Raw genomic sequence first — 14152 nt, forward strand, 5'->3', positions numbered from 1 at the left:
AAGTTCTCTACCTTCTCCTTTCCTCGTGGGAGATATACGTTAATGGGGAGGAATAACCATGCAGATCCTGAGAACAGGAAGTTAAGATGGCTGCTCTCATTGTATACACGTCTGTTATTTGTACGGAGCAGCCGTGTGACACGGAGCAGCACATGTCTCCATAAAACAGGAACCGGTTTCGTTTCGTTATAAACGGTACCTGAAAGTGATGCAGGAATTCCGGAGTCTCTTCACTTTCCATCTTCGGTTTATCGCGCGTGGGCGCCCGTTGGCTGACGATGGAAGAAAATCCCAGCATTACTCGGGACATTCCTGGTGCTTTCCGGGGCTGGACGTGACATCACAGACTGGTACGAACCAATCGGCGTTCAGTGTAGCCTCGGGGAGGTTAGACGCTGTACGCCCGTCATCGGGTACATTTTTATTTCATCCCTCGGAGATCCTCGGAGTATGGAGACAGCAGCGCAGAGCTCCACTAGTAACTCTTACAGGTCCGCTCCTGCTGTCTTTAGAGGATGGGATTCAGGACTGTCCTACCAGATCCAGGAAAGTTGGCACAACTGAGCCCCTGTGCTGCCAATCATTACATCTGAAAGGAGGTCGGATTCCCAGTTGAAGCCTCGGCGTTGCGTATTGCTGTTCATGACACTGAATGAGCCCGTGTGATAGTGTTTACGGACCGAAATATAAATGTATATGTGTTAAAGCCATCTTAACTTCCTGTTCCCGGGATCTGCAGGATTATTCCTCCCCTTCAAGTTATCTGTCCCCTATTGTTTAGTTGCTGGTTGGTTTGGCTGCCCGTTAGGATGCTGTTAGAGGAGCGAGGAGGAACAGGACAGCAATTTGATCAGATAATGCCGGTTTGGTCACCTTTTGCCACACATCTCAGCTTCAGGGTGTAAAATATCCCTTCGATTTCAAACCAGATATCTCCTAAAGAAATACTTGTTGATACAATGTATGAGCTGATGTACACCTTCCGTACATTAACGTAATAATGACAGAGTCAGTGCTCCACTTAAAGATCCCCTATACATATGTATATATATATATATATAGATATATAGATATATAGATATAGATATATATATATATAGATATATAGTCCTCTGTCTGTGTGATGGAACCTGCGCTACCAGCTCCGCGCCCCTAGATGGCGCTGCTCCGAATCGGAACTGGAAGTCCTGTTTGCGTGTCACGGACCAGGAAGTGCTCTGCGTGCCAAGACTGGCACGACAAGGAGACGCAGGAGGTCCCACACCAAGGATGGTTACCGTGGGTCTGTCTCGGGTGGATGATGCTGTGGCTGCCAAGCACCCGGTGTGTGTCTGCTCCGTAACTGTGTGTGTGCTGGGCAGAAGGCATTCAAACATTCAGGGCTCATAGGCGAGAGGGGCATCAGGGGAGGAAAAAGCGGCACAGAGGAGGCAAGAGAAACATTGTATAGTTTTTCTCCCAGTTACTAACTTTCTGGGTCAGTTTTGATAACTGCTTGGTGTCCCGATTCTCAGGACTGCTGCTCGTTAAGTATGTGCAGGCATAAAAGAGGCTGAAACTTTTCAGTCTGTCATCTGTCCCAGCGCAGGTGACCCAAATCGTTGATAAGGATGAGAGTTCCCGGGTATGTGACTATGTATCGGGTTCTGTGCCGCGTCGTTTCAATGCTGCCTTTGTATTAGAGCGGAAATATTTATTTTACGATGTAAGGTGTGTGTTCTGTGATAAGGGGCAGGTGCGGCCTAATTAGGGCAATTTAGGTAAATCTTATATATTCACCCAGGGCCTGGTGTTCATCTATCTCTTTGGGCAGAGCGGGTGTGCAGAGCAGGTGTGTTTAACTGCCGGGGGAGGGGGTTGTGGTGCTGCAGACTCGGCACTTTTGAAACGCTGGGAGGTCGATGTCCAAATAAAATCAAATGTGCTTTATACACATCTTTTTTTTTTCAAAATCCAAAGTTTATTGGGTTTTTCAAAATTTTATACAGGATGGGGGAAGGAAGGGTACAGAAGGCAAAAAAGGGGGGAAGGGGGAAAGGGGAAAGGGACAAAGGCAAAGGAAGTAAAACAGCAATTGCAATATAACATGCCAGCAAGACACAGTGTATAAAATGAGCAAACCTGATCGAATAAAACACAAAGGATACAGGTGAAACAAACATGACCAGGCGCCCATCCAAGCATCAACGATACAAAGAGGCGAAAAGAAACATACACCCCACACGAAGGAGGCAATCATGGAGTGCGCCTACCCAAGAAGGAGAGCCAGTGGAACCAGGTAGCGGTGTAAGCCTCCCTCTGTTTGAGAGAAGTGGCAGAAAGGTCCTCAATCACCCTGATGTCCTCTACCTTGGACATCCAGGCAAGGAGCGTCGGAGGATGGACCGACTTCCAATTTAGAGGGATAAGGCATCTCGCCGCATCAAGCAAATGACGAACGACCGATTTCTTATAACGCGAGACAGGGAGCGACGTGTGATGCAAAAGCATGGACAGCGCCTGGTAAGGCGGGGGTGAGTCCGTAAGCTCTGTAATAACCCGGTATACCTCCTTCCAAAACACCTGTAACACGGGGCAGGCCCACCAGATGTGAAGCATGGTACCAACATCGCGGCCGCACCGCCAACAGCAGACGGAGGCAGTCGGGAACATGGCGTGTAACCTCTCAGGTGTGCGGTACCATAGGGACAGGATTTTATAATTAGTCTCTTGTACCTTGGTGGCTCTAGAACTCTGATGGGTGAGGGAGAATATCTTGGTCCAGTCAGCGTCGGAGAGTCGTACGTCACACACAGATTCCCACGTCAGGCAAAATGAAGGGGGCGAGTCCGACAACCCAGACAGCAGCAATGAATAGAGCAAGGAGATGGCCCCCGCTGGCGGGCGCTTCTGAGAGCATAAGGCCTCGAATACCGTGAGGTCCCTGTACAGATTCTGCTGATTAGGAAGGGAGGAGACATAATGCGTTATTTGAAGGTAAGTGAAGCGATCCAGCATGGACGGTTTTATACACATCTTTGGTCAGTAATTAAAGGACAAAGGGAACTCCTGACAGGTGCGGGCTTGGCGCGTTTCGCGCTATACGCGTATATAATGGCATAGAATGAGCGTTTGACTTTATTTGGACATCCAGTTCCAGCTGGTGTTTCTGTTGTGTTCTTGATTTATGGTCCCAGTAGGTCGGTGTTAGAATCGATAGAGGCTCGAGCTGCCCTCGTTTTCAGTGAAAAATAGACGTGTCATCATAAACACGCAGTTCTCAGAGAGTATAGGGAAGTCTCAGACTGAATAGGTTGCTTCTGCGGGCCGGCGGGAATCGGGACGTGTACGGTGGACACGTGGCATGGATTAGTCTGCAGATACTGGACCTGTGTAGGGTCTTGGAGACCACCGCAGACAGATCATTAGACGGTGCTGTTGTCACGTCTCTCTTTCTGTTTCAGGGCTTGTCGGAGTACGCTGGGTGTCAGTCGCGTGCTTTTGTGAAGGGGATAGGAACTTTTATAACAGGTAATCCCTATTACAGCAATCGAAAGCCAGACCACAAGAACTCAGGATTTATAATACAATATATCACGCCTATCGAGCCAGGCAATGTGTATTCGGAGCTCTCGATATAGTGAAGAAGTAACTGAGCGCATGCAGTGGTAAATAAGGAAAGATGGATTAAAAGTCATTGCTTGGGGCAAAAAAAAAAATCACAAAAAATTTGCCCCAGAGTAGAAAAAAGGCTCTTTGCCAGTGCTTGTCGGGCAGGTGGTCCTGATGCTGGCCATAAGAGCCTTTTACCTGTTCACAGGTGTTCAACTGACCACTTATGCGAGACAACTATAGCCAGCCTTGGTGCTGCATGAGTATGTTTGTATTTGCAGGTTCAGGGGCTGCTTTTATTGCCCAGAAGCTGCTGAACACGAGGCTGCCGTATCCCCTGCAGTGGAGTGTCCTTATATCTGTGGGTAAGAGAGTCAGCGGGAACCTGAAAACTACGGCCTGCTGTCTATGTACAGAAAACACCCTTAAACCTAATACAATCAGCATGCAGCCACATATGCAAATTATTCAGATTTGCATAAATGTCCAGGGCACAAGACCTAATTTTCTGTTGAATATTTTTGTTTTCTGCATCAAACACCGCTGAGGCGTCACATGACACCGGGCACCGGACCCGCGCGTCAGCGGTGATGATATCCCAGCCGTGTCTGCGGTTTGCACAAGAGACTCTCCTACGAACGCATGCAGATTCCCTGCAAAAGACGCAATAATATAAGAAAACCGGCAAATTATGACTGCATACAGAGCTCTCCGGTTGGGGGGATTCGGGTTCCCGCTGCGGATGGGCCGCACTAAACCTTGCATTGTGTAGCTTTTTGGCGCACGGCTTACAACCGAAATCTTGCTTGTCTCGCTCACTAACAGTAATGATTCGTTGATTGCAAGAGCCCGCTGTTAGCTGGCCGATCTCGTTGACGGTTTGCCATGTGGTTGTGAGTTGGCAGGGCGCTGTTTGGAAGCGAGTTTCTGTCTCCGCGCCATCTGTTGTAAGCAGATAAGTCTTGGATATCAGCCGTTAATAATTTCTTTGCTTTCGAGCCGCGCTCCCCTCATTCGGTGTCAGAATCCCCCTTTTTCAGGAGAAATTACCAAAAGCCCTCAGGAGTACTGGGGGAGGGGAGCGGTAGAGTCGCCCCTGTGATAAAGTAACCGTGGCCTGGCTTCAGTTGCAGGATCGGTGGCCAGTTATGGAGTGACGAGACGGGAGACGCAAAGATGCTCCGACCTGTGGATTTATCTGGAAACCGGAGAAACCCCGTCGCCGGCTGCTAGAGGTGCTTATAGACCCTGTAATGTAACCGGGGACATGCGGCGGGAGTAGACTGTCATTATAAGGCAGGTGCATGTGGATCAAGATTTGTTTTTGGACCCAGGATACTACCTGGAATTTATATATTTGTGATGTTTAACAGAAAAAAATTAGGACTGTTAGTTGGTCTGATAATATTCGGTGACATCACATCGTACTGTGCATGGTCAGAAACGCCACACTCTGCCACACACACCACGCTCAGTCACACACACACCATGTTCAATCACACACACACTGCCACACACACACACCACGCTCTGCCACACACACACTGTACTCTGCCACACACACACCATGTTCAATCACACACACACACTGCCACACACACACACCACGTTCAGTCTCACACACACACATCACACTGTGCTCCGCCACACACGCCACGCTCCGCCACACACGCCACGCTCCGCCACGCACACACCATACTCAGCCGTACACATAACTCACATACATCACGCTTGGCATACTCTCCATAGTTGCGGTGCAGCGAGGCAGCACCCGAGTCTAAATCCAGTCTGATCTCTTTATTTCAGAAATACAGCAAAAAGTGGATCCTAGTGAGAAGATGACAAAGTACGGGGACAAGATGGAGTGAACCTGAAGATTATTTGGAGGATCGGAGCGAGCTAAAGGATGGGGCAGGGATGACTCGGCCCATCTACCCCGACCCAATACACGTTGGGAAATATTTGTGGAGGTGTATTTTACTGCAGTGTCTCTTATATAAAACCGCAGAGGCACCGCTTTATTTTCTCACAAATATCCCCATTGTGTTCATTGAAGGGAATCCACAAAAGAAAAGCTTCATGCCTCAAGGGTTGGGTTTCATTACGAGCTGCACAATGCGCAGAGCGGCCTGTAATTACATGTTCCTAACAATGGTCACGCACACAACACGATTAGAATTTGTCTAACATTATAACCTTATGGCGTTTTATTGAGTTAAACCAAGCACACAAGTTTGCGGAAGGAAAATAACTTTCTGCATGCTCTGACCTTTACAGCCCTAAAAGCCCCGGTAATGTGTATAGAAAAATTTAATATAAATTAAACGGGGTAAATAAATCCCATTATTCTAAATGCCCCACTCGGTTACACAAATACCCAGCAATAGGGCACAAAGTGACATAAAAAAAGTCTGGGAAAAGCCTCTCCCACAGCTTTTCCTCTATGTGATGGGTTTGGGAGTACTTCAGTACACTAAAAAAATCATGATACACCTGAAGCCACACTTTATTGCCATCAATTCTTTTCAATAAAATATGGTCAGCCTGTATGGCTCAGACCATACGCCGCACACCGCATCAAATTGGTCTGCGTGTCCCAGAAGGAAGCCTCTTCTAAAGATGGTGCATGAGAAAGGCCGCATAGTTTGCTGAAGACAAGCAGGCTGAGGACACCGATTACTGGAACCACGACCTGCGCTCTAATGAGACAACCAGGTGAGGCGAACAAAGACAAGCGAGTCTTCCCTACAGTCAGGCGTGGTGGTGGGAGAGTCATGGTCTGGGCCTGCATGAGTGCTGCCGGCACTGGGGGGGGCTACGGTTCATTGAAGGAACCATGAATGCCAACATGTGCCGTGACATACTGAAGCAGAGCGTGACCGGTCCTGTGAAACCGCTGTATGGTGTTGCCCACCGTGCTGCAGCTCAGTTTCAGGGTCTTGGCAATCTTTATGTGGAGCAGCAATCCACGTTATTATTTGCTGGGTTTGTTTTACATGTAATTGAGTCCATTGGAAAGAAGATTTACAGAGATTTATATATGAATATGCAATTTTATACTTTGTATCACTGGGTTGCAACATTCATTGAGGATTATACAAATTTGAGCGTTTGTATCAGTAAACGTCAGCTAGAAGCCTCAGGCCCCACTGCGAGTGATGTTCTGCCACTGCTAAATGTTATAACACTTTTCCAATTTATATATCATTTAAGCTCACCTACTCTCACTTTTTTTTTTGAATACTTAAATTTTTGTGTTTTTTTTTTCCTGAGACCCTCTCTTCTGTGAGCCCGCCCCTTGGATGTCATGTCTTAAAAGAGGCGGGACGAAGAGCTGCGGCACTGCTGCCACTGGGCGGCACGGTGTGTGCACGCCGGCCTCTTTAACCTCATTATGCGGCCGGTGGAGGCGGTCCTACAGCCGCATGACGGCCGCACGACAGTTGCTTTGAATTTCGCGGCCGCGCAACGGATGCTTTTAACCAGGCGACTGCTTTGAATGTTGGTCTGCCAGCCCATGGACCGGCCGGCCCACCAGGAAATTTCCCGGTATCCCGGTGTGCCAGTCCGGCCCTGTGCTGAGGAGCAGCTGGCGGAGCTGAGAGCCGTCATCCTGCTGCAGGGTGAGGACCGTTTGGGTAGGAAGCTTAAATAGCCAGAGGGGGGCGCTTTTGTTTGGGGACCGTGGCTGGGGAAGGACTTTTTGGTATAACTGAGTGGGGCTGTTGGAAGAAGACAAATGGATTATATTTACGTCGTTGAATTATAAAGGCATTTTGTGGCTCTGCGTTCTTTGGAAAGATATCCATCTTTAAAATGACAGTTAAGGCCAAGCATTTCCTTGTAACTTCCTTCTGAGTTGTTGGCCCTGACATTGCGAAAGGCTGAGATCGTTTGCCTTACAGCAGAAACGGATTTCCTGATGTGTTTCCGTATACGTCTGGCCATCGGAAGCCATCCTGGTTACAATGTAACAAGTTGTACAGCGCTACGGAATTTGATGGCGCTATATAAAACAATAAATAATAATAATAACACGTGAAATTAACGTGTTTTATTGCATATGGATTTTTAGACCCGAGTTCAGATTGTCCCGGAATGTAACAGTGAAGCCAGCGATGGGTCTGTATTTATGACATTTTGGGGCAGAATTCAGTTATCGGTGAAGGACCGTTATTTTAAGGTCTCACCTACACCCCCATCTTGAGATAAACCCCGGGAGATCTGACTGGGTTCTCCGACGTCTCTGAAGTCTGGGGTGCAGACCAGTAATTAAATCTTTTGGACCAGGTCAAGGACAGGGAACACTGAGCCGGCTGACCCGGGACACCATTTTCCAGAACTCAAAGACCATTTGGGACCTGAAAACCAGTATCCGGCACGGTGAGGCGAGCCTGCGAGCCGCTGAACAGGTAATCTGGGTTCGGTATCTGTGTAACGACGAATACCAGAACACCCTAAAAGATCCTGTTACAGATTGAAAAAGTTCCCATACACAAGGAACAAAATAAATGAACTTTCCCACCAGTTAAATAACCAGGAAATGTATTGATTGATCACGCGGGAGGATTCAATGTCACTTTCTTGATAATAGGTACATTGTTACTCACATGTTTCAATAACTTCCCTGTCTTTTATAACGTGAGTTCCTTCTACGTTTGTGAAATAAGGTAGATTAAGCATCCTGTGTGAAGAAAAAAAAAAAAGCCCATCTTCTTCAAATACCTGCCACTACGTTTTTTTGGGGTTTTTTCATTAAAATTTTCAAATAAAACGTTATGTTAGAGTAACCAAGCTCCTAATAAATCCAAGCCTGCCTGTTTTTTGGTGAACAGTATGAAAAAGACGTCTTAACGCAGGCATGCAAGGGATGGGATTCCAAAAAGAAGCGCGTGGTGCTGTCCGGGACCTCCGTGAAGGTGAGACCAAAACAATTAACTCATAATATGCCCCTCCATGCAAAATTAAAGATGAATGGGGTGGGTGGAGCGAGATCTTGCCAAGCCACACCCCTTTTCCCACCAGCTATATCAGAGCAGAGGAGCCCACCCTGTGGATTTTCCGTTTTGGGCTACGATTCCTGTAACCCTCAGCCAGCCTTGGAACGGGAAAGGGTTGAGTATGGTCCCCGGTGGAAAAAAAACACATCATGATCCCATATGTGGACGAGAAAGTAAGTTATTTGAACGTTTTATAGGATGCCAGGGAGTATCTGAAGAAGAACCTTTTCGACACCATCAATGCCTATAATATTGTGACACACGAAGTCCGTACACGGGAGAGGAGAATCCAGGATTTGAAGGTTGAGTTGGAAGCTCTGAAGAAGACAGTGAAACCAGACAGAAAGCAATTACAGGACAAGCAGGTATTAAAATGTACCCCATGCCGGGGGACGGGGGCTCCAATGAAAGACGTGGGATCTACTGCCCCGGAATACGTTGCGTTAGCCAAACATAGATAACATTTTCTATAATACGCTGATGTCGCGCACGGATGTATTTTTGATGATTTTTTGGGGTGTTGCATTGGCTTTCTACTCTGTCTTTAATGTTTTGTAGACAATCCGCGACTTGGAAAATAAAATCGAAAATATGAAAATAAAGCTGGACAGTGTGAAGGCGATGAAATGGACGTACACTAAGATCCTGCAGTGCTTAAAAGATGTAAGATATCTCACACATATTCATTTAGAATAACGGGGTAAATCTCGGGTAAATATTGGGGCATCTGATGGCCAACAACACCCGCCTCTTAGGTTACTTTGTTCCACGATTACACTGGGCAGACAGAGGTCCTTTGTGATCCCACCACATACAAGCCATGGGGACAGAAGGACCTACTTCAGGAAAGACAACAACCCTACTAACTGAAGCTGAAGTTCTCAGAGACACCTCGGTGGCCGACTAGCGTTATCTCTTTCCATCCCATCTCTTCCAGGAATCCTGGCGTTACCCACTAGATGTGAAAAAGATGGAGAACAGCATTTCCTTTTATCACAAGGTACTAGAAGACACCACTAAGGTGGCAGAAGAACTCGTTGCAGCCAAACAAACTATTAAGGTGAGGAGAACAGATAACATGACTGTCCAACAGAGAGGCCGGAGACGCACAACACATTATTTATTGATTGAACGTCTATGTTTTGGCTTTTAGATGAATATGAAATCTCTTGAGAGTCAACTTTTAAAGGACAAGCAGACAAGGGACATCAATGGAGCAATTTCTAAGAAGATTATGTGGGAACTTGAGCAGGAGAGACGGGACTCGGTAAGTCCACCGTAAGGGAGTTGGCGTTGCTGAGATCACAGGATGAGCGGTTCAATACTGACGATGCATTTACGGGATTTAACCAGTTGTGATCGTGTTAAATTCTAAGGGATTTCTATAGAGCCGCAGACCCATTGATAGCGCACCCAGGCCTCTGTATAAAGAGTTGCTATTGAAGCCAGGATTGTGGTACTTTATTATCTGAAATGTTCTGCTTTTCCTTGTTAATAGGCAGGCCTCATGAACAGCGACAATAAGAGAACTAAGAAGATACTCCCAGAAGGTAAGTGTGAACCAGACAAAACCAACCCACTTCCATGATCCACAGTGTTGTATCAGGAATAGAAGTTACAAGGTGGTTAAGGGTTTCCCTCAGTCTTTTGGGCCCCCAATGGCTCACAGAGCCAGAGTTTCCACTAACAAAGGTTGTTGGCTTTGAAGGCCACTGGGTTTTTTGCCAGGGGCAGCTTTATTTAGGTTTTACAGAAGGTTAGTGACCTGCGTGTGACTCCTTTTGTTTTCCAGAGTCAAAGGTGGACAGTGACAAAGACAAAATTCAGAAGGCAGCGAAGTCCATGGACCCAGCTGATGAAATGATGGGCGTCACGTGTTTAAAAGTCTCGGTAACTTTCTCTTGTTTGAGCTCAACACGTCTCTTCATTATGCCCCAAAAAACAAACTCAAAACGCATCAACAGGGCAGTCAACACACAGCTTGGGAACCATCAAGATTTAACTCACAATGTTCATTACCTTTAAAAGGTTTTATTTAAGTTGGAAATGTTTTTGTATTTTGAAAACTTTAATTCACATCGATACTATGAGAGCTCCCCCTATTGGTGAGAGGTAGTTAGTGCAGAGCCGGTGCCATAATGGGAAGTCCACTAGAAAGTACAGTTTCCGGTTGCCCTTTTTATTAGGCAGGTTAATAAATCTGCCCTTCAATTGGGGGAAAGCAGGGGAACGTAAAACTCTACATTTCTATAAGCTTCCCGGTTTAAAGGGGCCGTGTGATCAATGGACGCCCAACACGGAAAGCTACGCAGAAAGACAGCAGTAATAATGTCTGTGCCGGAGGGTTTCTACAAGATTTAACCAAGCGTCGTGTTTAGCGGTATCCTTAACGTGTGATGTTCCGGTGTGGGTATGACCCTTCCTCGGACTGTGAGCCGTTTGTCTCATATCGCCATGTTTGTGGTGGGAAATCTCTGCAGGAGATCTCAGGGAGGATCCAAGCCCAGGTTGAGCAGAGTGAATTTCTCTGCGGGGAAATCAAGACGAGAACTCGTGAACGTGACACGCTCCGGGGCCAACTGCGTGAGCTGGAAAAGAAATTCGCCCGCATGCAAGCCAGGCAGCGCCAGAGAGCCAAAAGGTAGGAGCTCTCCTGATACAACCCCCCCTTTAAATATAGATATTTGCTTCATTGTAACCGCCCGATGCTTTCCATTCTTTGATGCCGTCAAACATTTATTTTGTTGCCATTATAAATCTGAAAAGGCTTGAGAAGTCGCAGCAGGAGAAACTGAAGGGGGTCCCATCGAAAGTAGATTCTGACCAGAAGCTGGCTGTCGTCTTGCAGAATGGCATCGACAGCCTGTACAGGAAGCTCTCTGATGTCAGAATTAAAGATAAGGTATGAAGAAAAGGGTCCGGCTAGAGTACCACGTACTATCGGTGAGAGAGGTACTTAGGGCACTATATATATAATACAGAGAGAAGCACCAACACGCTATACAACATGCAATGGGGACACAAGTAACATGCTAAGCTTCACAGGTAGAACTGGAGTTATTGGGGATAGAGGGTCTTGGGACTGAAAGGCCAACACGGAACAGACACAGACCCAGGGGACGGCTATTGGGACACAGAACTCGTTGCTAAGCTCATATATTTCTCTTGGTACAGGATGCCGCCAACACTGAGAGCACGGACACGTTAGACAAAATAAATGTTGTAGAGGACAAGCTTCGTCATCTCATGGAGTCCACCTCCAGCCAGCCAAGTGCCTCCGAGATCCAGGATGGCTAGAAGGTAAAAAAAATTGGACATCCAGCTTAAAATATAACCCTAGGCATTTATTTATTACCGGGTATCACTGTGGATAATGATTTTGGAAGGGTCTAGGTTTTGGGGAAAGTTTAAGCATGGCAGACGTGAAGGTAAAGCAGAGCCACCAGCCAACTCGCCGCTAGAATGAGCTTCAAATTCAAGTCTACATCAGACAGATTAGGCAGGAGCGCTCGTAAAAGGGGGAAAAGTGCTGGGGATCACATTGATTGGAGAAAAAAAATGGACTTTGAAAAAAGTCAGGGTTATAACGGGTTAATTTTTCAGGAATTCCATCGTAGTGAATGGGCCATTGATGACATCAATGGGACATCCGGCTTTACCGCTACTAATACCACTGTTAGGAATCATATGACTGCCAACAGGGAATATAAAAATACAGCAAGACCATAAAGCCAAATGCTAGCTCTTGTGATCACACGGGAAAAATGAAAAGATCTCAAGCCTGGGGGAGAGACAGAGGGGATGGGAGAAAGAGACAGGGGGGGGGATAGAGAGAGATGGGGAGAGAGACTTGGAAAAAAGGACAGGAGGGAAGGAGGAGAAAAGTTACAACAAGAGTCCAGAATCTAACACTAGAGGGTCAGAGACTGAGATGGAATAGAAGGAAGTTTTACTTTACTGAGAGGGTGGTAGATACGTGGAACAGACTTTCTGGCAGGGAGGCTCATCATTGTGATCTCTTCACAGACTAGGACCCGGTGAACGCGAGGACATGGAGCCGGTCAACGGTTCCACCAGGACCGAATTGAAATGACCTCACAGATAAAATCTTGATCCATTAATCTCAGGATAATACACTATTATTCTTTTACGTAACCCCCAATTTCCCAAGAGAATCAATAAATTTAGTGCTTAGAGATATTTGAAGATGGTTTTTATGTGGATATCAACAAAATACCCCAGAAAGGTATGAAAGAGAATGAATACAAAGAACTTTTTATATATGCGTGCCGTTCCCGGCAATCCAGGCCTTTTATACATCGTGTGTAGATGGAAAGGCTGTCGGTGCTACTCACCAAACGTTTTATTCTGATTGGCTATTGATTTTTTACATTTGCTAGTGTTTTATTTTTTCTACTAAACTACTAAAAAAAGAAAAGTATTTGAAAGGCTGTGGGTGACGGTTACATCATCGGTTACATCATGTTCATTGCTGACGCGTACTCCTGAGAACACGGCAGCGTGGTACAAAGGCTCGCTCTTCCGCTCGGATGAGCAGCGTGGGAGGGTGCAGTATTGATCAATTCTCCCAATATACGCTCAGATGGCATCTGCTTTATACCAGATTCTCTGAACGCATGAGCAACGATATCCAAGCAGAAAGTCTAATGTCTTAATAAAAACACATTCTCATTAACTAAAATCCTTGGAGGGGGAGAGCGGCCGGATCACTGAGATCCTCAGGGATTTATTTTTCTCCTTTTGGTAGTTATAACGTTTGCGATAGGTGAATAGAGTATGGTACCATATGCCTCTGCATAGTGACCCGTAATACCCATACCTGGGAACGCTCAGGGTTTGCCCCAGAGTCTCAGAGTAACTGCCCCAATCTCAGAGTCTCAGGGTGAAGGGGCAGATTCTTGGGGTCACACAGTCTGGAGCTGACTCCTTCCTATTCCTCCTATTGGTGCTTTTGCTCTCAGCGTATTATGGTTGATATCCCTGCTTGAATAGCATAAGTGTTTCCACGGCAACCGGTATTAGAGCCATTAGGGTAACATAACATGGTGGGCTATTAAAGGGTTTATATTTCAATAATATTTCAATAGTCTCAGGGGCAGTTAATTTGGTAATACCGTGGCACAAGCTTGGTGTGAGGTTTGATTGTGGGCCAGTGGCCCCTTTTTGCTGTTGTGCCACACGCAGGCAGGTCCTTGCCACTGCTGGAGGCTGTTTCTAACAATGGTCCCCAGGACACCTCAAGGCGATAAGAGGAGTGTTAAGGGTCAAGGTGCCTTGGTCTTTGGTGTCCAGTTCCTTAAAAGTGGTCCCCATGTAGAAACTGCAGGAGAACCACCACCTACATACAATATTACCAAGCCTGCCCTAGGGAGCTGTAGGCTGTTTTTTAGAATGTGGTGGCAGATTAAGCAGTTATTGCCCCTCTGTCCCCCAAACCTCATTGAAGCAGTTGGATGGTGAGCATAGTGTGTGGCCCCAGGACACAGGGAACCTCCACTCAGAATACAAAGGAGGACCCAGGGCCTGTCACAAGTCTGCAC

General features: G+C 46.7%; 2 protein-coding genes across 2 annotated transcripts; both read left to right on the plus strand.

Moving 5' to 3' along the window:
- The first annotated feature begins 1195 nt into the window (after positions 1–1195).
- On the plus strand, positions 1196–5624 carry TMEM141 (transmembrane protein 141). The gene is made up of 5 exons (XM_053473014.1): positions 1196–1323; positions 3444–3510; positions 3873–3956; positions 4719–4826; positions 5398–5624. The coding sequence occupies exons 1-5, from the start codon at positions 1270–1272 to the stop codon at positions 5457–5459; spliced, it is 375 nt and encodes a 124-aa protein (XP_053328989.1). The 5' UTR covers positions 1196–1269; the 3' UTR covers positions 5460–5624.
- A 1281-nt stretch (positions 5625–6905) lies between these two features.
- CCDC183 (coiled-coil domain containing 183) lies at positions 6906–12773 on the plus strand. The gene is made up of 13 exons (XM_053473340.1): positions 6906–7214; positions 7882–8003; positions 8427–8510; positions 8789–8956; positions 9150–9254; positions 9529–9651; positions 9745–9858; positions 10090–10141; positions 10384–10481; positions 11072–11232; positions 11358–11493; positions 11766–11891; positions 12618–12773. Exons 1-12 carry the CDS (start codon positions 7091–7093, stop codon positions 11886–11888), a joined length of 1410 nt encoding a protein of 469 aa, XP_053329315.1. The 5' UTR covers positions 6906–7090; the 3' UTR covers positions 11889–11891; positions 12618–12773.
- Positions 12774–14152: the final 1379 nt, after the last annotated feature.

The sequence above is a fragment of the Spea bombifrons genome, chromosome 8 (genome assembly GCF_027358695.1).
Source record: "Spea bombifrons isolate aSpeBom1 chromosome 8, aSpeBom1.2.pri, whole genome shotgun sequence".
Classification (NCBI taxonomy): Eukaryota; Metazoa; Chordata; class Amphibia; order Anura; family Pelobatidae; genus Spea; species Spea bombifrons.